Source organism: Lagopus muta (assembly GCF_023343835.1).
Source record: "Lagopus muta isolate bLagMut1 chromosome 3 unlocalized genomic scaffold, bLagMut1 primary SUPER_3_unloc_1, whole genome shotgun sequence".
NCBI classification, from domain to species: Eukaryota; Metazoa; Chordata; class Aves; order Galliformes; family Phasianidae; genus Lagopus; species Lagopus muta.
In genome coordinates this window covers 38,941-63,742 of record NW_026040150.1, presented here as the reverse complement: position 1 = coordinate 63,742, position 24,802 = coordinate 38,941, and the positions used below count along the sequence as shown (strand labels likewise).

General features: G+C 54.0%; 2 protein-coding genes and 1 long non-coding RNA gene across 27 annotated transcripts in view; 2 read left to right on the top strand and 1 right to left on the bottom strand.

Moving 5' to 3' along the window:
- The window catches only part of LOC125687458 (histone acetyltransferase KAT8-like), a 46,406-nt gene that overhangs the window by 20,546 nt on the left and 1,058 nt on the right, over nt 1–24,802 (top strand). The window contains exons 6-10 of the mRNA XM_048932611.1: nt 1,158–1,362; nt 4,380–4,469; nt 8,356–8,496; nt 11,396–11,489; nt 17,200–17,350. Of these exons, the coding sequence (XP_048788568.1) occupies nt 1,158–1,362; nt 4,380–4,469; nt 8,356–8,496; nt 11,396–11,489; nt 17,200–17,350 (681 nt within the window). The remainder of the gene's footprint in view (nt 1–1,157; nt 1,363–4,379; nt 4,470–8,355; nt 8,497–11,395; nt 11,490–17,199; nt 17,351–24,802) is intronic.
- On the top strand, nt 8,560–10,427 carry LOC125687456 (uncharacterized). The gene is made up of 3 exons (XR_007374077.1): nt 8,560–8,840; nt 9,032–9,313; nt 10,046–10,427. It is a non-coding gene; the product is annotated as an uncharacterized LOC125687456 (long non-coding RNA).
- On the bottom strand, nt 17,423–24,602 carry LOC125687453 (uncharacterized). 25 transcript variants are annotated; one of them, XM_048932595.1, is made up of 6 exons: nt 24,365–24,553; nt 23,049–23,099; nt 21,214–21,632; nt 20,263–20,322; nt 19,474–19,934; nt 17,423–19,349 (listed from the first exon to the last, which is right to left on the bottom strand). In XM_048932595.1, exon 6 carries the CDS (start codon nt 19,256–19,258, stop codon nt 18,275–18,277), a length of 984 nt encoding a protein of 327 aa, XP_048788552.1. In that variant the 5' UTR covers nt 19,259–19,349; nt 19,474–19,934; nt 20,263–20,322; nt 21,214–21,632; nt 23,049–23,099; nt 24,365–24,553; the 3' UTR covers nt 17,423–18,274. The 25 variants fall into 25 exon arrangements, with proteins under 25 accessions (XP_048788552.1, XP_048788549.1, XP_048788542.1 ...); XM_048932592.1 differs by lacking the exons at nt 23,049–23,099; nt 24,365–24,553 and adding exons at nt 21,982–22,012; nt 22,310–22,578; XM_048932585.1 differs by lacking the exons at nt 20,263–20,322; nt 21,214–21,632 and adding an exon at nt 22,310–22,453 and having other exon boundaries at nt 19,474–20,058.

Sequence of the window (24,802 nt, the reverse complement as noted above, 5' to 3'; positions counted from 1 at the left end):
ACAACATGGTGACAACAACACAACATGGTGACAACAACACAACACAACATGGCGACAACAACACAACACAACATGGTGACAACAACACAACACAACATGGCGACAACAACACAACACAACATGGTGACAACAACACAACATGGTGACAACAACACAACATGGTGACAACAACACAACATGGGGACAACAACACAACACAACATGGGGACAACAACACAACACAACATGGTGACAACAACACAACATGGTGACAACAACACAACACAACATGGTGACAACAACACAACACAACATGGTGACAACAACACAACATGGCGACAACAACACAACATGGTGACAACAACACAACATGGTGACAACAACACAACATGGTGACAACAACACAACATGGGGACAACAACACAACATGGTGACAACAACACAACATGGGGACAACAACACCACATGGTGACAACAACACAACATGGCGACAACAACACAACACAACATGGTGACAACAACACAACATGGCGACAACAACACAACATGGTGACAACAACACAACATGGTGACAACAACACAACATGGTGACAACAACACAACATGGTGACAACAACACAACATGGGGACAACAACACCACATGGTGACAACAACACAACATGGTGACAACAACACAACACAACATGGCGACAACAACACAACACAACATGGTGACAACAACACAACATGGTGACAACAACACAACACAACACAACATGGTGACAACAACACAACACAGCATGGTGACAACAACACAACATGGTGACAACAACACAACATGGTGACAACAACACAACGTGGTGACAACAACACAACACAACATGGTGACAACAACACAACGTGGTGACAACAACACAACACAACATGGTGACAACAACACAACACAACATGGTGACAACAACACAACATGGTGACAACAACACAGCATGGTGACAACAACACAACACAACATGGTGACAACAACACAACGTGGTGACAACAACACAACACAACATGGTGACAACAACACAACACAACATGGTGACAACAACACAACATGGTGACAACAACACAACATGGGGACAACAACACAACATGGTGACAACAACACAACATGGTGACAACAACACAACATGGGGGGGGTGGAGGGGTGTTGAAGCCCCCCCCCCAAATCCCCCTTTTTTCACCCCATTTTTCAGATCACCAAAGTGAAATACGTGGACAAAATCCACATTGGGCACTTTGAGATCGACGCCTGGTATTTCTCCCCTTTCCCCGAGGATTATGGGAAGCAGCCCAAGCTGTGGATCTGCGAGTATTGCCTCAAGTACATGAAGTACGAGCGCACCTACCGCCTGCACCTGGTGCGTGACACGCGTGTGAGCGCATGGGAACACGCTTAGGGCGCGCGTGGGACGCGGGATGGGGGAGCCGGGTTTGGTTCTGTGGGTGGTGCCCCCAAAATTGGGGCCCAGCTGCTTTCATGGGGTGGGTGACACGCTTAGGAACATGTATGACATGCTTGGGAACATGTGTGACACGCCATGACACGCGTGTGACATGCTTAGGGGGTACGAGGGATGCTTGGGGGTGTGGGGATGTGGGAGCCAGGTTTGGTTGTGTGGGTGTTGCCCCCAAAATTGGGGCCCAGCTGCATCCGTGGGGTGGGTGACATGCTTAGGAACATGTATGACATGCATAGGAACACGTATGACATGGCATGACATACGTGTGACACGCTTAGGGCGTACATGGGGATGGGGGAGCCAGTTTTGGTTGTGCGGGTGTTGCCCCAAAAACTGAACCCCAGCTGCATCTGTGTAGTTGGTGACACGCTTAGGAACATGTGTGACATGCTTGGGAACACGTGAGACATGGCATGACATGCGTGTGACACGCTTATGGCACATGTGGGCATGGGGGAGCCAGGTTTGGTTCTGTGGGTGTTGCCCCCAAAATTGGGGCCCAGCTGCTTTTGTCGGGTTGGTGACACGCTTAGGAACATGTGACATGCTTAGGAACATGTATGACATGCTTGGGAACACATGTAACATGGCATGACATGCATGTGACACGCTTAGGGGCTGCATGGGATACGTGGGGATGTGGGAGCCATGTTTGGTTCTGTGGGTGTTGCCCCCAAAATTGGGGCCCAGCTGCTTTCGTGGGGTGGGTGACATGCTTAGGAACATGTATGACATGCTTGGGGACATGTATGACATGCCATGACACGCGTGTGACATGCTTAGGGGGTACAAGGGACGCTTGGGGATGTGGGGATGTGGGAGCCCTGTTTGGTTCTGTGGGTGTTGCCCCCAAAATTGGGGCCCAGCTGCTTTCGTGGGGTGGGTGACACGCTTAGGAACATGTATGACATGCTTGGGAACACGTGAACACGTGTGACATGCCATGACATACGTGTGACATGCTTAGGGGGCGCGTGGGACACGTGGGGATGGGGGAGCCAGGTTTGGTTCTGTGGGTGTTGCCCCCAAAATTGGGGCCCAGCTGCATCTGTGTGGTTGGTGACACGCTTAGGAACACGTGTGACATGGCATGACATGCGTGTGACACGCTTAGGGCACGCGTGGGACACGTGGGGATGTGGGACTCAGGTTTGGTTCTGTGGGTGGTGCCCCCAAAATTGGGGCCCAGCTGCTTTTGTCAGGTGGTTGACACGCTTAGGAACATGTGTGACATGCTTAGGAACATGTATGACATGCCATGACACACGTGTGACATGCTTAGGGGGCGCATGGGACACGTGGGGATGGGGGAGCCAGGTTTGGTTCTGTGGGTGTTGCCCCTAAAATTGGAGCCCAGCTGCTTTCGTGGGGTGGGTGACACGCTTAGGAACATGTGTGACACGCTTGGCAACATGTATGACATGGCATGACACACGTGTGACATGCTAAGGGTGTACAAGGGATGCTTGGGGATGTGGGGATGGGGGAGCCAGGTTTGGTTCTGTGGGTGTTGCCCCCAAAACTGGGGCCCAGCTGCTTTTGTCAGGTGGGTGACACACTTGGGGACACGTGTGTCATGGCATGACATGTGTGTGACATGCTAATGGGGTATGAGGGATGCTTGGGGATGTGGGGAAGTGGGAGCCAGGTTTGGTTCTGCGGGTGTTGCCCCAAAAATTGGAGCCCAGCTGCATCTGTGTGGTGTGTGACACGCTTAGGAACACGTGTGACATGCCATGACATACGTGTGACATGCTTAGGGGGTACGAGGGATGCTTGGGGATGTGGGGAAGTGGGAGCCAGGTTTGGTTCTGTGGGTGTTGCCCCCAAAATTGGGGCCCAGCTGCATTTGTGGGGTGAGTGACACGCTTAGGAACATGTATGACATGCTTGGGGACATGTATGACATGCCATGACACATGTGTGACATGCTTAGAGCGCATGTGAGGATGTGGGGATGGGGGAGCCAGGTTTGGTTCTGTGGGTGTTGCCCCCAAAATTGGGGCCCAGCTGCATCCGTGGGGTGGGTGACATGCTTAGGAACATGTATGACATGCATAGGAACACGTATGACATGGCATGACATACGTGTTACATGCTTAGGGGGTACAAGGGAGCTTGGGGATGTGGGACTCAGGTTTGGTTCTGTGGGTGTTGCCCCCAAAATTGGGGCCCAGCTGCTTTTGTGGGGTTGGTGACACGCTTAGGAACATGTGTGACATGCCATGACATGCGTGTGACATGCTTAGAGCACACATGGGACACGTGGGGATGGGGGACCCAGGTTTGGTTCTGTGGGTGGTGCCCCCAGAATTGGGGCCCAGCTGCTTTCGTGGGGTGGGTGACATGCTTAGGAACACGTGTGACACGGCATGACACGCGTGTGACATGCTTAGGGGGCGCATGGGATACGTGGGGATGTGGGGAAGTGGGAGCCATGTTTGGTTCTGCGGGTGTTGCCCTGAAAATTGGAGCCCAGCTGCATCTGTGTGCTGTGTGACACGCGTGTGACACGCTTGCGAACACATATGATAGATGTGACATGCTTGGGGACATGTGACACGTTTAGGGGGCACGTGGGAAGGCAGATATATGGAACCCATGCTTGGTTGTGCGGGTGTTGCCCTGAAAATTGGGGCCCAGCTGCTTCTGTGCAGTGGGTGACACACATGTGACATGTTTGCGGACACGTGTGACACGCTCAGAGACGTGTGACACGCTAAGGGCACGCTTAGGGGACACATATGACATGGGGGGACGTGGACACGTGGGACCCACATTTGGTTCTGCAGGTGTTGCCCTCAAAATTGGACCCCAGCTGTGTCCATGTGGCGGGTTGACACGCATGTGACACGCTTGAGGACACGCGTGACGTGCGTGAGACGCATTGGTGACACGCGTGTGGTTGTCCCCAGGGTCAGTGCCAATGGAGGCAGCCGCCGGGACGCGAGATCTACCGCAAGAGCAACATCTCTGTGTACGAGGTGGACGGCAAAGACCACAAGGTGGGGACAGGGGGGACGGGGGGGGACATGGAGGACCAGGGGGATCATAGAGATGAGGACCAGGGGGATCATAGAGATGGGAACATGGCGTTGTCATGCATGGACACGTGGTGACATGGAGGTGACACAGGACATCAGGTCCTCCACCACAACCTCCTCTCATTGGCCAACGTCAACCAGGGGGATCATAGAGATGGGAACATGGCGTTGTCATGCATGGACACGTGGTGACACAGAGGTGACATAGAGGTGACAAATGGGGGCACAGAGGTGACATGGGACCTCAGGTCCTCCACCACAACCTCCTCCCATTGGCCAATGTCAACCAGGGGGATCATAGAGATGGGAACATGGCGTTGTCATGCATGGACACGTGGTGACATGGAGGTGACATGGAGGTGACAAATGATGACACAGAGGTGACAGAGGTGACACAGAGGTGACACGGGACGTCAGGTCCTCCACCACAACCTCCTCCCATTGGCCAACGTCAACCAGGGGGGTCATAGAGATGGGAACATGGCGTTGTCATGCAGGGACACGTGGTGACATGGAGGTGACATGGAGGTGACATATGATGACACAGAGGTGACACAGAGGTGACACAGAGGTGACACATGGTGACACAGGACGTCAGGTCCTCCACCACAACCTCCTCTCATTGGCCAACGTCAACCAGGGGGATCATAGAGATGGGAACATGGCGTTGTCATGCATGGACACGTGGTGACATGGAGGTGACATGGAGGTGACACATGGTGACATGGAGGTGACAGATGAGGGCACAGGGGTGACATGGAGGTGACACAGAGGTCACACATGGTGACATGGAGGTGACAAATGGGGACACAGAGGTGACACAGAGGTGACACAGAGGTGACACGGGACGTCAGGTCCTCCACCACAACCTCCTCTCATTGGCCAATGTCAACCAGAGGGGTCATAGAGATGGGAACATGGCGTTGTCATGCATGGACACGTGGTGACATGGAGGTGACATGGAGGTGACATACAGGTGACACAGAGGTGACACAGAGGTGACACAGGACGTCAGGTCCTCCACCACAACCTCCTCCCATTGGCCAACGTCAACAAGGGGGATCATAGAGATGGGAACATGGCGTTGTCATGCATGGACACGTGGTGACATGGAGGTGACACGAAGGTGACCCATGGTGACATGGAGGTGACAAATGATGGCACAGAGGTGACACAGAGGTGACACAGAGGTGACACAGAGGTGACACAGGACGTCAGGTCCTCCACCACAACCTCCTCCCATTGGCCAACGTCAACCAGGGGGATCATAGAGATGGGAACATGGTGTTGTCATGCATGTACACGTGGTGACATGGAGGTGACACAGGGGTGACAGATGGGGGCACAGAGGTGACACAGAGGTGACACAGAGGTGACACAGAGGTGACACAGGACATCAGGTCCTCCACCACAACCTCCTCCCATTGGCCAACGTCAACCAGGGGGATCATAGAGATGGGAACATGGCGTTGTCATGCAGGGACACGTGGTGACATGGAGGTGACACAGGGGTGACCCATGGTGACATGGAGGTGACAAATGATGGCACAGAGGTGACACAGAGGTGACACAGGACGTCAGGTCCTCCACCACAACCTCCTCCCATTGGCCAACGTCAACCAGGGGGATCATAGAGATGGGAACACGGCGTTGTCATGCATGGACATGTGGTGACATGGAGGTGACACAGGGGTGACACAGAGGTGACACAGAGGTGACACAGGACATCAGGTCCTCCACCACAACCTCCTCTCATTGGCCAACGTCAACCAGGGGGGTCATAGAGATGTGGGATGGCGTTGCCATACATGGACACATGGTGACATGGAGGTGACACATGGTGACACAGAGGTGACACAGGGGTGACACAGAGGTGACAAATGAGGGCACAGAGGTGACAAAGGTGACACAGAGGTGACACAGAGGTGACACATGGTGACACAGGACGTCAGGTCCTCCACCACAACCTCCTCTCATTGGCCAACGTCAACCAGGGGGATCATAGAGATGGGGACATGGTGTTGGCAAGCATGGACTCGTGGTGACATGGAGGTGACATGGAGGTGACAGATGAGGGCACAGAGGTGACACAGAGGTGACACAGGACGTCAGGTCCTCCACCACAACCTCCTCTCATTGGCCAACGTCAACCAGGGGGATCATAGAGATGGGAACATGGCGTTGTCATGCAGGGACACGTGGTGACATGGAGGTGACATGGAGGTGACATAGAGGTGACAAATGGGGGCACAGAGGTGACACAGAGGTGACACAGGGCATCAGGTCCTCCACCACAACCTCCTCTCATTGGCCAACGTCAACCAGGGGGATCATAGAGATGTGGGATGGCGTTGTCATACACAGACCCATGGTGATGTAGAGGTGACACAGGGGTGACACAGAGGTGACACAGAGGTGACACAGAGGTGACACAGGACGTCAGGTCCTCCACCACAACCTCCTCTCATTGGTCAACGTCAACCAGAGGGGTCATAGAGATGGGAACATGGCGTTGTCATGCACGGACACGTGGTGACATGGAGGTGACATGGAGGTGACACAGAGGTGACACGGAGGTGACACAGACGTGACACGGGACGTCAGGTCCTCCACCACAACCTCCTCCCATTGGCCAACGTCAACCAGGGGGATCATAGAGATGGGAACATGGCGTTGTCATGCATGGACACGTGGTGACATGGAGGTGACAGATGAGGGCAGAGGGGTGACACAGAGGTGACACAGAGGTGACACAGGACGTCAGGTCCTCCACCACAACCTCCTCTCATTGGCCAACGTCAACCAGAGGGATCATAGAGATGGGAACATGGCGTTGTCATGCATGGACACGTGGTGACATGGAGGTGACACAGAGGTGACACAGAGGTGACACAGGACGTCAGGTCCTCCACCACAACCTCCTCTCATTGGCCAACGTCAACCAGAGGGATCATAGAGATGTGGGATGGCGTTGCCATACACAGACCCATGGTGACATGGAGGTGACACGTGGTGACATGGAGGTGACATGGAGGTGACACAGAGGTGACACAGAGGTGACAAATGATGGCACAGAGGTGACACAGAGGTGACACAGAGGTGACACAGAGGTGACACAGGGCGTCAGGTCCTCCACCACAACCTCCTCCCATTGGCCAACGTCAACCAGGGGGATCATAGAGATGTGAACATGGCGTTGTCATGCAGGGACACGTGGTGACATGGAGGTGACATGGATGTGACATGTGATGACATGGAGGTGACACAGAGGTGACACAGAGGTGACACAGGGCGTCAGGTCCTCCACCACAACCTCCTCCCATTGGCCAACGTCAACCAGGGGGATCATAGAGATGTGAACACGGCGTTGTCATGCATGGACACGTGGTGACATGGAGGTGACATGGAGGTGACACATGGTGACATGGAGGTGACAGATGAGGGCACAGGGGTGACATGGAGGTGACACAGAGGTCACACATGGTGACATGGAGGTGACAAATGGGGACACAGAGGTGACACAGAGGTGACACAGAGGTGACACGGGACGTCAGGTCCTCCACCACAACCTCCTCCCATTGGCCAACGTCAACCAGGGGGATCATAGAGATGGGAACATGGAGTTGCCATGCATGGACACGTGGTGACATGGAGGTGACATGTGATGGCACAGGGGTGACACAGAGGTGACACAGAGGTGACACAGGACATCAGGTCCTCCACCACAACCTCCTCTCATTGGCCAACGTCAACCAGGGGGATCATAGAGATGTGAACACGGCGTTGCCATACACAGACCCACGGTGTCATGGCGGCGGTATCCCATCTGCCCCCTCTCCCCGCCCAGATCTACTGCCAGAACCTGTGCCTGCTGGCCAAGCTGTTCCTGGACCACAAGACGCTGTACTTCGACGTGGAGCCCTTCGTCTTCTACCTGCTGACCGAGGTGGACCGCCAGGGGGCGCACATTGTGGGCTACTTCTCCAAGGTGAGGCCTGGGGGGGATGGGGGGCGGAAATGGGGGGCGGAAATGGGGGGCAGGATGGTGGTGTGTTGTTGTGGTGTTGTCACAGTGTGGGGTTGGGTTGTGTTGTTGTCACCATGTTGTGTTGTGTTGTTGTCACCATGTTGTGTTGTTGTCACCATGTTGTGTTGTGTTGTTGTCACCATGTTGTGTTGTTGTCACCATGTTGTGTTGTGTTGTTGTCACCATGTTGTGTTGTTGTCACCAGGTTGTGTTGTGTTGTTGTCACCATGTTGTGTTGTTGTCACCATGTTGTGTTGTTGTCCCCATGTTGTGTTGTTGTCACCATGTTGTGTTGTTGTCACCACGTTGTGTTGTTGTCACCATGTTGTGTTGTGTTGTTGTCCCCATGTTGTGTTGTTGTCACCATGTTGTGTTGTTGTCACCATGTTGTGTTGTGTTGTTGTCCCCATGTTGTGTTGTTGTCACCATGTTGTGTTGTGTTGTTGTCACCATGTTGTGTTGTTGTCACCATGTTGTGTTGTGTTGTTGTCACCAGGTTGTGTTGTGTTGTTGTCACCATGTTGTGTTGTGTTGTTGTCGCCATGTTGTGTTGTGTTGTTGTCACCATGTTGTGTTGTTGTCACCATGTTGTGTTGTTGTCACCATGTTGTGTTGTTGTCACCATGTTGTGTTGTGTTGTTGTCACCATGTTGTGTTGTGTTGTTGTCACCATGTTGTGTTGTTGTCACCATGTTGTGTTGTTGTCACCATGTTGTGTTGTTGTCACCATGTTGTGTTGTGTTGTTGTCACCATGTTGTGTTGTGTTGTTGTCGCCATGTTGTGTTGTGTTGTTGTCACCCTGTTGTGTTGTGTTGTTGTCACCATGTTGTGTTGTGTTGTTGTCACCATGTTGTGTTGTTGTCACCATGTTGTGTTGTGTTGTTGTCACCATGTTGTGTTGTGTTGTTGTCACCATGTTGTGTTGTGTTGTTGTCACCATGTTGTGTTGTTGTCACCATGTTGTGTTGTTGTCACCATGTTGTGTTGTGTTGTTGTCACCATGTTGTGTTGTGTTGTTGTCACCATGTTGTGTTGTTGTCACCATGTTGTGTTGTGTTGTTGTCACCATGTTGTGTTGTGTTGTTGTCACCGTGTTGTGTTGTTGTCACCATGTTGTGTTGTTGTCACCATGTTGTGTTGTTGTCACCATGTTGTGTTGTGTTGTTGTCACCATGTTGTGTTGTGTTGTTGTCACCATGTTGTGTTGTTGTCACCATGTTGTGTTGTGTTGTTGTCACCATGTTGTGTTGTTGTCACCATGTTGTGTTGTTGTCACCATGTTGTGTTGTGTTGTTGTCACCATGTTGTGTTGTGTTGTTGTCACCATGTTGTGTTGTTGTCACCATGTTGTGTTGTGTTGTTGTCACCATGTTGTGTTGTTGTCGCCATGTTGTGTTGTGTTGTTGTCACCCTGTTGTGTTGTGTTGTTGTCACCATGTTGTGTTGTGTTGTTGTCACCATGTTGGGTTGTGTTGTTGTCACCATGTTGTGTTGTGTTGTTGTCACCAGGTTGTGTTGTGTTGTTGTCACCATGTTGTGTTGTTGTCACCATGTTGTGTTGTGTTGTTGTCACCATGTTGTGTTGTTGTCGCCATGTTGTGTTGTGTTGTTGTCACCATGTTGTGTTGTGTTGTTGTCACCATGTTGTGTTGTTGTCACCATGTTGTGTTGTTGTCACCATGTTGTGTTGTTGTCACCATGTTGGGTTGTGTTGTTGTCACCATGTTGTGTTGTTGTCACCATGTTGTGTTGTTGTCACCATGTTGTGTTGTGTTGTTGTCACCATGTTGTGTTGTGTTGTTGTCACCATGTTGTGTTGTTGTCACCATGTTGTGTTGTGTTGTTGTCACCATGTTGTGTTGTGTTGTTGTCACCTTGTTGTGTTGTGTTGTTGTGTTGTGTTGTTGTGTTGTTGTGTTGTTGTGTTGTTGTGTTGTTGTGTTGTTGTGTCACTGCTGTGCTGCTGTGTCATTGTGTTGTTGTGCTGCTGTCCCCCTGTTGTATCGTTGTGTCGTTGTGTTGTTGTGTCGTTGTGCTGTTGTCCCCATGTTGTGCTGTTGTGTCATTGTTGTATCATTGTGTCATTGTTGTGTTGTTGTGTTGTGTTGTTGTGTCATTGTTGTGTCGTTGTGTCATTGTTGTGTTGTTGTGTCATTGTTGTGTCGTTGTGTCATTGTTGTGTTGTTGTGTCATTGTTGTGTCGTTGTGTCATTGTTGTGTCGTTGTGTCATTGTTGTGTTGTTGTGTCATTGCTGTGTTGTTGTGTCATTGTTGTGTCGTTGTGTCATTGTTGTGTTGTTGTGTCATTGTTGTGTCATTGTGTCATTGTGTTGTTGTGTTGTTGTGTCGTTGTGCTGCTGTCCCCATGTTGTGTTGTTGTGTCATTGTCGTTGTGTTGTTGTGTCGTTGTGTTGTTGTGTCGTTGTGTTGTTGTGTCGTTGTGTCGTTGTGTCGTTGTGCTGTTGTCCCCCTGTTGTATCGTTGTGTCGTTGTGTCGTTGTGCTGCTGTCCCCCTGTTGTGTTGTTGTGTCATTGCTGTGTTGTTGTGTTGTTGTGTTGTTGTGCTGTTGTGTCGTTGTGCTGCTGTCTCCATGTTGTGTTGTTGTGTTGTTGTGTTGTGTTGTTGTGTCATTGTTGTGTCGTTGTATCGTTGTGCTGCTGTCCCCCTGTTGTATCGTTGTGCTGTTGTGTTGTTGTGCTGTTGTCCCCATGCTGTGCTGCTGTCCCCATGTTGTGTTGTTGTGTTGTGTTGTTGTGTTGTTGTGTCGTTGTGTCGTTGTGTCGTTGTGTCGTTGTGTTGTTGTGTTGTTGTGTTGTGTTGTTGTGCTGTTGTCCCCATGCTGTGCTGCTGTCCCCCAGGAGAAGGAATCCCCAGACGGGAACAACGTCGCCTGCATCCTGACGCTGCCGCCCTACCAGCGCCGCGGATACGGGAAGTTCCTCATTGCCTTCAGTGAGCAGCTGGGGACAGTGGGGACATTGGGGGACAATGGGGACAATGGGGACAATGGGGGACATTGGGGACATTGGGGACATTGGGGACATTGGGGGACATTGGGGGACATTGGGGGACATTGGGGACAATGGGGACAATGGGGACATTGGGGACAATGGGGACATTGGGGGACATTGGGGACATTGGGGACATTGGGGGACATTGGGGGACATTGGGGGACATTGGGGACAATGGGGACAATGGGGACATTGGGGACATTGGGGACATTGGGGACAATGGGGGACATTGGGGACATTGGGGACATTTGGGGTCATTGGGGTCATTTGGGGTCATTTGGGGTCATTGGGGGACATTGGGGGACATTTGGGGTCATTTGGGGTCATTTGGGGTCATTGGGGTCATTGGGGGACATTTGGGGTCATTTGGGGTCATTGGGGTCATTTGGGGTCATTTGGGGTCATTGGGGGATATTTGGGGTCATTTGGGGTCATTGGGGTCATTTGGGGTCATTTGGGGACATTTGGGGTCATTGGGGTCATTTGGGGTCATTGGGGACAGTGGGGACATTGGGGACATTGGGGGACATTGGGGGACATTGGGGGACATTGGGGACAATGAGGGACATTGGGGACAATGGGGACATTGGGGGACATTGGGGGACATTGGGGACATTGGGGACATTGGGGTCATTGGGGACATTGGGGACATTGGGGACAATGGGGGACATTGGGGACAATGGGGACATTGGGGACAATGGGGACAATGGGGGACATTGGGGACATTGGGGACAATGGGGGACATTGGGGACATTGGGGACAATGGGTGACAATGGGGGACATTGGGGGACATTGGGGACATTGGGGACAATGGGTGACATTGGGGGGCATTGGGGACAATGGGGACAATGGGGGACATTGGGGACATTGGGGACATTGGGGACATTGGGGACAATGGGGACAATGGGGGACATTGGGGACATTGGGGACATTGGGGACATTGGGGTCAATGGGGACATTGGGGGACATTGGGGACATTGGGGACAATGGGGGACATTGGGGACATTGTGGGACATTGGGGACATTGGGGACATTGTGGACAATGGGGGACAATGGGGACATTGGGGACATTGGGGACAATGGGGGACATTGGGGACATTGTGGGACATTGGGGACATTGGGGACATTGTGGACAATGGGGGACAATGGGGACATTGGGGACAATGGGGACAATGGGGACAATGGGGACATTGGGGACAATGGGGACAATGGGGGACATTGGGGACATTGGGGACATTGTGGACAATGGGGGTCAATGGGGACATTGGGGACATTGGGGACAATGGGGGACATTGGGGACATTGGGGACAATGGGGACAATGGGGACAATGGGGACATTGGGGACATTGGGGACATTGGGGACAATGGGGGACATTGGGGACATTGGGGACATTGGGGACAATGGGGACATTGGGGACATTGGGGGACATTGGGGACATTGGGGACATTGGGGGACATTGGGGACAATGGGGACAATGGGGATCAATGGGGACATTGGGGTCAATGGGGACATTGGGGTCAATGGGGACATTGGGGGACATTGGGGGACATTGGGGACATTGGGGACATTGGGGACATTGGGGGACATTGGGGACATTGGGGACAATGGGGCACATTGGGGTCATTGGGGGACATTGGGGACAATGGGGACAATGGGGATCAATGGGGACATTGGGGTTCAGTGGGGACAATGGGGATCAATGGGAACAATGGGGACATTGGGGTCGATTGGGGACAGTGGGGTCAATGGGGACATTGGGGATCAATGGGGTCAATGGGGTCAATGGGGACATTGGAGTCAATGGGGACAATGGGGATCAATGGGGACATTGGGGTCAATGGGGACATTGGGGACATTGGGGGATCAATGGGGTCAATGGGGACATTGGGGATCAATGGGGTCAATGGGGAGATTGGGGACATTGGGGACATTGGGGACAATGGGGACATTGGGGACATTGGGGGACAATGGGGACAATGGGGACAATGGGGACAATGGGGACATTGGGGTCAATTGGGACATTGGGGTCAATGGGGTCAATGGGGATCAATGGGGACATTGGGGACATTGGGGTCGATTGGGGACAGTGGGGTCAATGGGGACATTGGGGGATCAATGGGGTCAATGGGGACATTGGGGTCAATTGGGACATTGGGGGCAATGGGAACAATGGGGTCAATGGGGATAATGGGGTCAATGGGGACATTGGGGACATTGGGGACATTGGGGACAATGGGGTCAATGGGGATCAATGGGATCAATGGGGACTTTGGGGTCAATGGGGTCATTGGGGACATTGGGGACATTGGGGACATTGGGGACAATGGGGACATTGGGGACATTGGGGACATTGGGGGACATTGGGGACAATGGGGACATTGGGGACATTGGGGACATTGGGGACATTGGGGACAATGGGGACATTGGGGACATTGGGGACATTGGGGACATTGGGGGACATTGGGGACAATGGGGACATTGGGGACATTGGGGACATTGGGGACAATGGGGGACATTGGGGACAATGGGGGACATTTGGGGTCATTTGGGGTCATTTGGGGCCATTTGGGGTCATTTTGGTGCCATTTGGGGCCATTTTGGGGTCTTTAGATGCCATTTGGGGCCATTTGGGGTCACTTGGTGCCATTTGGGTGACATTTGGGTGACATTTGGGGCCATTTGGGTGACATTTGGGGCCACTCTGAGCTACTTGGGGCCATTTGGGGCCATTTTGGGGTCTTTAGGTGCCATTTGGGGCCATTTGGGGCCTTTTGGGTGACATTTGGGGCCACTTAGGGACATTTTGGGGCCATTTGGGGCCATTTGGGGCCATTTGGGTGACATTTGGGGCCATTTTGAGCTACTTGGGGCCACTTAGGGCCATTTTGGGGTCCTTTGGTGCCATTTTGGTGCCATTTGGGGCAACTTTGGGGCCATTTGGGGCCATTTGGGGCCACTTTGGGTGACATTTGGGTGACATTTGTTGCCATTTGGGTGACATTTGGGTTCACTCTGAGCTACTTGGGGCCATTTGGGGCCATTTGGGGCCATTTTGGGTGACATTTGGGGCCACTCTGAGCTACTTGGGGCCATTTGGGGCCATTTTTGGGGTGTTTTGATGCCATTTTGGGGCCATTTTGGGGTCCTTTGGTGCCATCTGGGGCCACTTGGGTGCCATTTGGGGCCACTCTGAGCTACTTGGGGCCATTTGGGGCCATTTTGGGGTCCTTAGGTGCCATTTGGGGCCATTTGGGGCCTTTTGGGTGACATTTGGGGCCACTTAGGGCCATTTTGGGGCCATTTTGGGGCCATTTGGGGCCATTTGGGGCCATTTGGGTGACATTTGGGGCCATTTTGAGCTACTTGGGGCCACTTAGGGCCATTTTGGGGTCCCTTGGTGCCATTTTGGTGCCATTTGGGGTCACTTGGGGCCATTTTGGGGCCATTTGGGGTCACTCTGAGCTGCTTGGGGGCCACTTAGGGCCATTTTGGGGTCTATTTGGGGTCATTTGGGGCCATTTGGGACCTTTTGGTGCCATTTGTTGTCATTTGGGGCCATTTGGGTGATATTTGGGGTCATTTGGTGCCATTTGGGGCCACTTTGGGGCCATTTGGGGCCATTTTGGGGCCATTTTGGGGTGCTTTGCTGCTATTTGGGGCCATTTGGGCCATTTCGGTGCCATTTGGGGTCACTTAGGGCCATTTTGGTGCCATTTGGGGCCATTTGGGTGACATTTGGGGCCACTCTGAGCTACTTGGGGCCATTTTGGGGCCATTCTGGGGTCCTTTGGGGCCATTTTGGTGCCATTTGGGGCCACTTTGGGGCCATTTGGGTGACATTTGGGGCCACTCTGAGCTACTTGGGGGCCATTTTGGGGCCATTTTGGGGTCCTTAGGTGCCATTTGGGGCCATTTGGGGCCATTTTGGGGCCATTTGGGGCCATTTTGGTGCCATTTGGGGTCACTTGATGCCATTTGGGTGACATTTGGGGCCACTCTGAGCTACTTGGGGCCTTTTTGGGCCATTTTTGGGGTGTTTTGATGCCATTTGGGGCCATTTTGGGGTCCTTCGGTGCCATTTCAGGCCATTTGGGGCCATTTGGGGCCATTTGGGGCCATTTGGGTGACATTTGGGGCCATTTAGAGCTACTTGGGGGCCATTTGGGGCCATTCTGGGGTCCTTTGGTGCCATTTGGTGCCATTTGGGGCCATTTTGGTGCCATTTGGGGCCACTTTGGGGCCATTTGGGTGACATTTGGGGCCACTCTGAGCTACTTGGGGGTCATTTTGGGGCCATTTTGGGGTCCTTAGGTGCCATTTGGGGCCATTTGGGGCCATTTTGGGGCCTTTTGGGGTCATTTGGTGCCATTTGGGGTCACTTGGGGCCATTTGTGGCCATTTGGGGCCATTTTTGAGGTGTTTTGGTGCCATTTGGGTCCATTTGGGGCCATTTCGGTGCCATTTGGGGTCATTTGGGGCCATTTGGGTGACATTTGGGTGACATTTGTTGCCATTTGGGTGACATTTGGGTTCACTCTGATCTACTTGGGGCCATTTGGGGCCATTTGGGGCCATTTGGGGCCATTTTGGGTGCCATTTGGGGCCACTCTGAGCTACTTGGGGCCATTTGGGGCCATTTTTGGGGTGTTTTGATGCCATTTTGGGGCCATTTTGGGGTCCTTTGGTGCCATTTCGGGCCATTTCCGGCCATTTGGGGCCATTTGGGGCCATTTTGGGGTCATTTGTTGCCATTTGGGTGACATTTGGGGCCACTCTGAGCTACTTGGGGCCATTTGGTGCCATTTGGGGCATTTTTGAGCTACTTGGGGCCATTTAGGGCCATTTTGGGGTCCTTAGGTGCCATTTGGGGCCACTTGGGTGACATTTGGGTGACATTTGGGGCCACTCTGAGCTCCTTGGGGGCCACTTAGGGCCATTTTGGGGCCATTTTGGGATCCTTAGGTGCCATTTGGGGCCATTTAGGTGCCATTTGGGGCCATTTGGGGCCATTTGGGGCCATTTTGGGGCCACTTGGGGCCATTTTGGTGCCATTTGGGGTCACTTGATGCCATTTGGGTGACATTTGGGGCCACTCTGAGCTACTTGGGGCCTTTTTGGGCCATTTTTGGGGTGTTTTGATGCCATTTGGGGCCATTTTGGGGTCCTTCGGTGCCATTTGGGGCCATTTGGGTGACATTTGGGGCCATTTAGAGCTACTTGGGGGCCATTTGGGGTCATTTTGGGGTCTTTAGGTGCCATTTGGGGCCATTTTGTTGCCATTTGGGGCCACTTGGTGCCATTTGGGTGACATTTGGGGCCACTCTGAGCTACTTGGGGGTCATTTTCGGGCCATTTTGGGGTCCTTTGGTGCCATTTGTGTCCATTTTTGGGTGGTTTGCTGCCATTTCTGCCCATTTTTGGGTGTTTTGCTGCCATTTGTGTCCATTTTTGGGTGCTTTGCTGCCATTTGTGTCCATTTTTGGGTGTTTTGCTGCCATTTCTGCCCATTTTTGGGTCTTTTGCTGCCATTTCTGCCCATTTTTGGGTGTTTTGCTGCCATTTCTGTCCATTTTTGGGTGTTTTGCTCCCATTTCTGCCCATTTTTGGGTCTTTTGATGCCATCTGGGTCCATTTCTGGGTCCATTTTTAGGTTATGAGCTCTCCAAGCTGGAAAGCACCGTGGGATCCCCCGAGAAGCCGCTGTCGGACCTGGGCAAGCTGAGCTACCGCAGCTACTGGTCCTGGGTGCTGCTGGAGATCCTGAGGGACTTCCGGGGCACCCTGTCCATCAAGGACCTCAGGTACACCAGTATGGGACCAGTATGGGACCGGTATGGGACCAGTAACACCAGTATGGGACCAGAAACACCAGTATGGGATCAGTATGGGACCAGAAACACCAGTATGGGACCAGTATGGGACCAGTATGGGACCAGTAACACCAGTATGGGACCAGTATGGGACCGGTATGGGACCAGTAACACCAGTATGGGACCAGTATGGGACCAGTAACACCAATATGGAACCAGAAACACCAGTATGAGACCAGTATGGGACCAGTATGGGACCGGTATGGGACCAGTATGGGACCAGTAACACCAATATGGGATCAGTATGGGACCAGAAACACCAGTATGGGACCAGTATGGGACCAGTAACACCAGTATGGGACCAGTAGCACCAGTATGGGACCAGTATGGGACCAGTATGGGACCAGTAACACCAGTATGGGACCAGTAGCACCAGTATGGGACCAGTATGGGAACAGTAACACCAATATGGAACCAGAAACACCAGTATGAGACCAGTATGGGACCAGAAACACCAGTATGGGACCAGTATGGGACCGGTATGGGACCAGTATGGGACCAGTAACACCGGTATGGGACCAGTATGGGACCAGTATGGGACCAGTAGCACCAGCATGGGACCAGAAACACCAGTATGGGACCAGTATGGGACCCGTATGGGACCGGTATGGGACCAGTATGGGACCAGAAACACCAGTATGGGAACAGTATGGGACCAGAAACACCAGTATGGGACCAATATGGAACCAGTAACACCAGTATGGGACCAGTATGGGACCAGAAACACCAGTATGGGACCAGTAATACTGGTATGGGATCAGTATGAGACCAGTAACAGCAGTATGGGACTGGTATGGGACCAGTATGGGACCAGAAACACCAGTATGGACCAGTAGCACCAGTATGGGACCAGTATCACCAGTATGGGACCAGTATGGGACCGGTATGGGACCAGTAACACATATTGGACCAGTATTGGACCAGTATGGGACCAGTAACAACAGTATGGGACCAGTATGGGACCAGTAACACCAGTATGGGACCGGTATGGGACCAGAAACACCAGTATGGGACCAGTAACACCAGTATGGGACCAGTATGGGACCAGTATGGGACCGGTATGGGACCAGTATGGGACCAGTATGGGACCAGTAGCACCAGTATGGGACCAGTATGGGACCAGAAACACCAGTATGGGATCAGTATGGGACCAGTATGGGACCAGTATGGGACCGGTATGGGACCAGTAACACCAGTATGGGACCAGTATGGGACCAGTATGGGACCAGTAACACCAGTATGAGACCAGTATGGGACCAGAAACACCAGTATGGGATCAGTATGGGACCGGTATGGGACCAGTATGGGACCAGTAACACCAGTATGGGACCAGTATGGGACCAGTAACACCAGTATGGGATCAGTATGGGACCAGTGTGGGACCAGTAACACCAGTATGGGATCAGTATGGGACCAGTGTGGGACCAGTAACACCAGTATGGGACCAGAAACACCAGTATGGGACCAGTATGGGACCAGTATGGGACCAGTAACAACTGTATGGGACCAGTATGGGACCAGAAACACCGGTATGGGACCAGTATGGGACCAGTAGCACCAGTATGGGACCAGTATGGGACCAGAAACACCAGTATGGGACCAGTAACACATATTGGACCAGTATGGGACCAGTATGGGACCAGTAACACCGGTATGGGACCAGTATGGGACTGGTATGGGACCAGTAGCACCAGTATGGGACCAGAAACACCAGTATGGGACCAGTATGGGACCCGTATGGGACCGGTATGGGACCAGTATGGGACCAGTAACACCAGTATGGGACCAGTAACACCAGTATGGGACCAGTATGGGACCGGTATGGGACCAGTAACACATATTGGACCAGTATTGGACCAGTATGGGACCAATAACACCAGTATGGGACCAGTATGGGACCAGTAACACCAGTATGGGACCGGTATGGGACCTGAAACACCAGTATGGGACCAGTAACACCAGTATGGGACCAGTATGGGACCGGTAACACCAGTATGGGACCAGTATGGGACCAGTATGGGACCAGTATGGGACCAGTAGCACCAGTATGGGACCAGTATGGGACCAGAAACACCAGTATGGGATCAGTATGGGACCAGTATGGGACCGGTATGGGACCAGTAACACCAGTATGGGACCAGTATGGGACCAGTATGGGACCAGTATGGGACCAGTAACACCAGTATGGGACCAGTATGGGACCTGAAACACCAGTATGGGATCAGTATGGGACCAGTAAGCTCCCAGTCAGACCAGTAAGCCCCCATTGAGCTCCCAGTCACACCAGTAAGACCAGTAAGCTCCCAGTCAGACCAGTAAGCCCCCATTGAGCTCCCAGTCCCACCAGTAAGCCCCCAGTGAGCTCCCAGTCCCACCAGTAAGCCCCCATTGAGCTCCCAGTCCCACCAGTAAGCCCCCATTGAGCTCCCAGTCAGACCAGTAAGCCCCCATTGAGCTCCCAGTCACACCAGTAAGACCAGTAAGCTCCCAGTCAGACCAGTAAGCCCCCATTGAGCTCCCAGTCCCACCAGTAAGCCCCCATTGAGCTCCCAGTCCCACCAGTAAGCCCCCAGTGAGCTCCCAGTCCCACCAGTAAGCCCCCATTGAGCTCCCAGTCCCACCAGTAAGCCCCCATTGAGCTCCCAGTAAGACCAGTAAGCCCCCAGTCAGACCAGTAAGCCCCCATTGACCTCCCAGTCACACCAGTGACCTCCCAGTCCCCCCAGTAAGCTCCCAGTCAGACCAGTAAGCCCCCATTGAGCTCCCAGTCTGACCAGTAAGCTCCCATTGAGCTCCCAGTCCCACCAGTAAGCTCCCAGTCCCACCAGTAAGCCCCCATTGACCTCCCAGTCACACCAGTAAGACCAGTAAGCTCCCAGTCAGACCAGTAAGCCCCCAGTGAGCTCCCAGTCCCACCAGTAAGCCCCCAGTGAGCTCCCAGTCACACCAGTATGCCCCCAGTCCCACCAGTAAGCCCCCATTGACCTCCCAGTCCCACCAGTGGCCTCCCAGTCCCACCAGTAAGCTCCCAGTCAGACCAGTAAGCCCCCATTGAGCTCCCAGTCCCACCAGTAAGCCCCCAGTAAGCTCCCAGTCCCACCAGTAAGCCCCCATTGAGCTCCCAGTCAGACCAGTAAGCCCCCAGTCAGACCAGTAAGCCCCCATTGAGCTCCCAGTCCCACCAGTAAGCCCCCATTGAGCTCCCAGTCAGACCAGTAAGCCCCCAGTCAGACCAGTAAGCCCCCATTGACCTCCCAGTCCCACCAGTAAGCCCCCATTGAGCTCCCAGTCACACCAGTGACCTCCCAGTCCCCCCAGTAAGCTCCCAGTCAGACCAGTAAGCCCCCATTGAGCTCCCAGTCTGACCAGTAAGCCCCCATTGAGCTCCCAGTCTGACCAGTAAGCCCCCATTGAGCTCCCAGTCTGACCAGTAAGCTCCCATTGAGCTCCCAGTCCCACCAGTAAGCCCGCATTGACCTCCCAGTCACACCAGTAAGACCAGTAAGCTCCCAGTCAGACCAGTAAGCCCCCATTCAGCTCCCAGTCAGACCAGTAAGCCCCCAGTGAGCTCCCAGTCCCACCAGTAAGGCCCCATTGAGCTCCCAGTCCCACCAGTAAGGCCCCAGTGAGCTCCCAGTCCCACCAGTAAGCCCCCAGTGACCTCCCAGTCCCACCAGTGACCTCCCAGTCCCCCCAGTAAGCTCCCAGTCAGACCAGTAAGCCCCCAGTGAGCCCCCAGTCCCACCAGTAAGCTCCCATTGAGCTCCCAGTCTGACCAGTAAGCCCCCATTGACCTCCCAGTCACACCAGTAAGACCAGTAAGCTCCCAGTCAGACCAGTAAGCCCCCATTGAGCTCCCAGTCAGACCAGTATGCCCCCAGTGACCTCCCTGTCCCACCAGTGACCTCCCAGTCCCACCAGTAAGCCCCCAGTCAGACCAGTAAGCCCCCATTGAGCTCCCAGTCCCACCAGTAAGCTCCCAGTGATCCCCCAGTAAGACCAGTAAGCCCCCATTGAGCTCCCAGTCAGACCAGTAAGCTCCCAGTCAGACCAGTAAGCTCCCAGTGAGCTCCCAGTCCCACCAGTAAGCCACCATTGAGCTCCCAGTCCGACCAGTAAGCTCCCAGTCACACCAGTAAGCCCCCATTGAGCTCCCAGTCCCACCAGTAAGCCCCCAGTGAGCTCCCAGTCAGACCAGTAAGCCCCCATTGAGCTCCCAGTCCGACCAGTAAGCCCCCAGTGAGCTCCCAGTCAGACCAGTAAGCCCCCATTGAGCTCCCAGTAAGACCAGTAAGCCCCCAGTAAGACCAGTAAGCCCCCATTGAGCTCCCAGTCCCACCAGTAAGCCCCCAGTCAGACCAGTAAGCCCCCAGTGAGCTCCCAGTCCCACCAGTAAGCCCCCATTGAGCTCCCAGTCCCACCAGTAAGCCCCCATTGAGCTCCCAGTCCCTCCCAGTAAGACCAGTAAGCTCCCAGTAAGCTCCCAGTCCCACCAGTAAGCCCCCATTGAGCTCCCAGTCAGACCAGTAAGCCCCCAGTCAGACCAGTAAGCCCCCATTGACCTCCCAGTCACACCAGTAAGCCCCCATTGAGCTCCCAGTCCGACCAGTAAGCTCCCAGTCCCACCAGTAAGCCCCCATTGAGCTCCCAGTCAGACCAGTAAGCTCCCATTGAGCTCCCAGTCCCACCAGTAAGCTCCCAGTGAGCTCCCAGTCCCACCAGTAAGCCCCCATTGAGCTCCCAGTCCCACCAGTATGCCCCCAGTGAGCTCCCTGTCCCACCAGTGACCTCCCAGTCCCACCAGTGAGCTCCCAGTCCCACCAGTAAGCCCCCAGTGACCTCCCAGTCCCACCAGTAAGCTCCCAATCCCACCAGTAAGCCCCCAGTGACCTCCCAGTCCCACCAGTAAGCCCCCATTGAGCTCCCAGTCAGACCAGTAAGCCCCCAGTGAGCTCCCAGTCCCACCAGTAAGCCCCCATTGAGCTCCCAGTCACACCAGTAAGCTCCCAGTCAGACCAGTAAGCCCCCATTGAGCTCCCAGTCCCACCAGTAAGCCCCCATTGAGCTCCCAGTCCCTCCCAGTAAGATCAGTAAGCTCCCAGTAAGCCCCCAGTCAGACCAGTAGGCCACCATTGAGCTCCCAGTCCCACCAGTAAGCCCCCAGTCCCACCAGTAAGCCCCCAGTCCCACCAGTAAGCCCCTATTGAGCTCCCAGTAAGACCAGTAAGCCCCCAGTCAGACCAGTAAGCCCCCATTGAGCTCCCAGTCCCACCAGTAAGCCCCCATTGAGCTCCCAGTAAGACCAGTAAGCCCCCATTGAGCTCCCAGTCCCTCCCAGTAAGACCAGTAAGCTCCCAGTAAGACAAGGAACCCCAAGAGATGCCCCCAACCCCACCAGGAATGTGAGCAGCTGGAGGGCTTCCATCTGCACCAGTGAGCTCCATTGGCCACCAGTAAGACCAGTAAGCTCCCAGTCAGACCAGTAAGCCCCCAGTGAGCTCCCAGTCCCACCAGTAAGACCAGTAAGCTCCCAGTCAGACCAGTAAGCCCCCAGTGAGCTCCCAGTCCCACCAGTAAGCTCCCAGTCAGACCAGTAAGCCCCCATTGAGCTCCCAGTCCCACCAGTGACCTCCCAGTCCCACCAGTAAGCTCCCAGTAAGACCAGTAAGCCCCCATTGACCTCCCAGTCACACCAGTAAGACCAGTAAGCTCCCAGTCAGACCAGTAAGCCCCCATTGAGCTCCCAGTAAGACCAGTAAGCTCCCAGTCAGACCAGTAAGCCCCCATTGAGCTCCCAGTAAGACCAGTAAGCCCCCAGTAAGCTCCCAGTCCCACCAGTAAGCCCCCATTGAGCTCCCAGTCCCTCCCAGTCCCACCAGTAAGCCCCCATTGAGCTCCCAGTCCCACCAGTAAGCCCCCAGTAAGACCAGTAAGCCCCCATTGAGCTCCCAGTCCCACCAGTAAGCCCCCAGTGAGCTCCCAGTCCCTCCCAGTAAGACCAGTAAGCCCCCATTGAGCTCCCAGTCCCACCAGTAAGCCCCCAGTAAGCTCCCAGTCCCACCAGTAAGCCCCCATTGAGCTCCCAGTCCCACCAGTAAGCCCCCAGTGACCTCCCAGTCCCACCAGTGAGCTCCCAGTCAGACCAGTAAGCCCCCATTGAGCTCCCAGTCCCTCCCAGTAAGACCAGTAAGCCCCCATTGAGCTCCCAGTCAGACCAGTAAGCTCCCATTAAGCTCCCAGTCCCTCCCAGTCAGACCAGTAAGCTCCCAGTGACCTCCCAGTCCCACCACTAAGCCCCCATTGAGCTCCCAGTCCCTCCCAGTAAGCCCAGTAAGCTCCCAGTAAGCCCCCAGTCAGACCAGTAAGCTCCCATTGAGCTCCCAGTCCCTCCCAGTAAGCCCCCATTGAGCTCCAAGTCCCTCCCAGTAAGACCAGTAAGCTCCCAGTAAGCTCCCAGTCAGACCAGTAGGCCACCATTGAGCTCCCAGTCCCACCAGTAAGCCCCCAGTCCCACCAGTAAGCCCCCAGTCCCACCAGTAAGCCCCCATTGAGCTCCCAGTCCCACCAGTCAGACCAGTAAGCCCCCATTGACCTCCCAGTCACACCAGTAAGCTCCCATTGAGCTCCCAGTCCCTCCCAGTAAGACCAGTAAGCTCCCAGTAAGATGAGGAACCCCAGCAGATGCCCCCAACCGCACCAGGAACTTAAGCTGCTGGAGGGCTTCCATCTGCACCAGTGAGCTCCCAGTCCCACCAGTAAGACCAGTAAGCCCCCAGTGAGCTCCCAGTCCCACCAGTAAGCCCCCATTGAGCTCCCAGTCAGACCAGTAAGCCCCCATTGAGCTCCCAGTCCCTCCCAGTAAGATCAGTAAGCTCCCAGTAAGCTCCCAGTCAGACCAGTAAGCCCCCAGTGAGCTCCCAGTCAGACCAGTAAGGCCCCAGTGACCTCCCTGTCCCACCAGTGAGCTCCCAGTCCCACCAGTAAGCCCCCAGTCAGACCAGTAAGCCCCCATTGAGCTCCCAGTACCTCCCAGTAAGACCAGTAAGCTCCCAGTAAGACAGGGAACCCCAGCAGATGCCTCCAATCCACCAGCATCCCCAGGAACGTGAGATGCTGGAGGGCTTCCATCTGCACCAGTGACCTCCCAGTCCCACCAGTAAGCTCCCAGTAAGACCAGTAAGCCCCCAGTGAGCTCCCAGTCCCTCCCAGTAAGACCAGTAAGATCCCAGTAAGACAAGGAACCCCAAGAGATGCCCCCAATCCCACCAGGAACATGAACTGCTGGAGGGCTTCCATCTGCACCAGTGAGCTCCATTGGCCACCAGTAAGACCAGTAAGCCCCCAGTAAGCTCCCAGTCCCACCAGTAAGCCCAGTACCCCCCC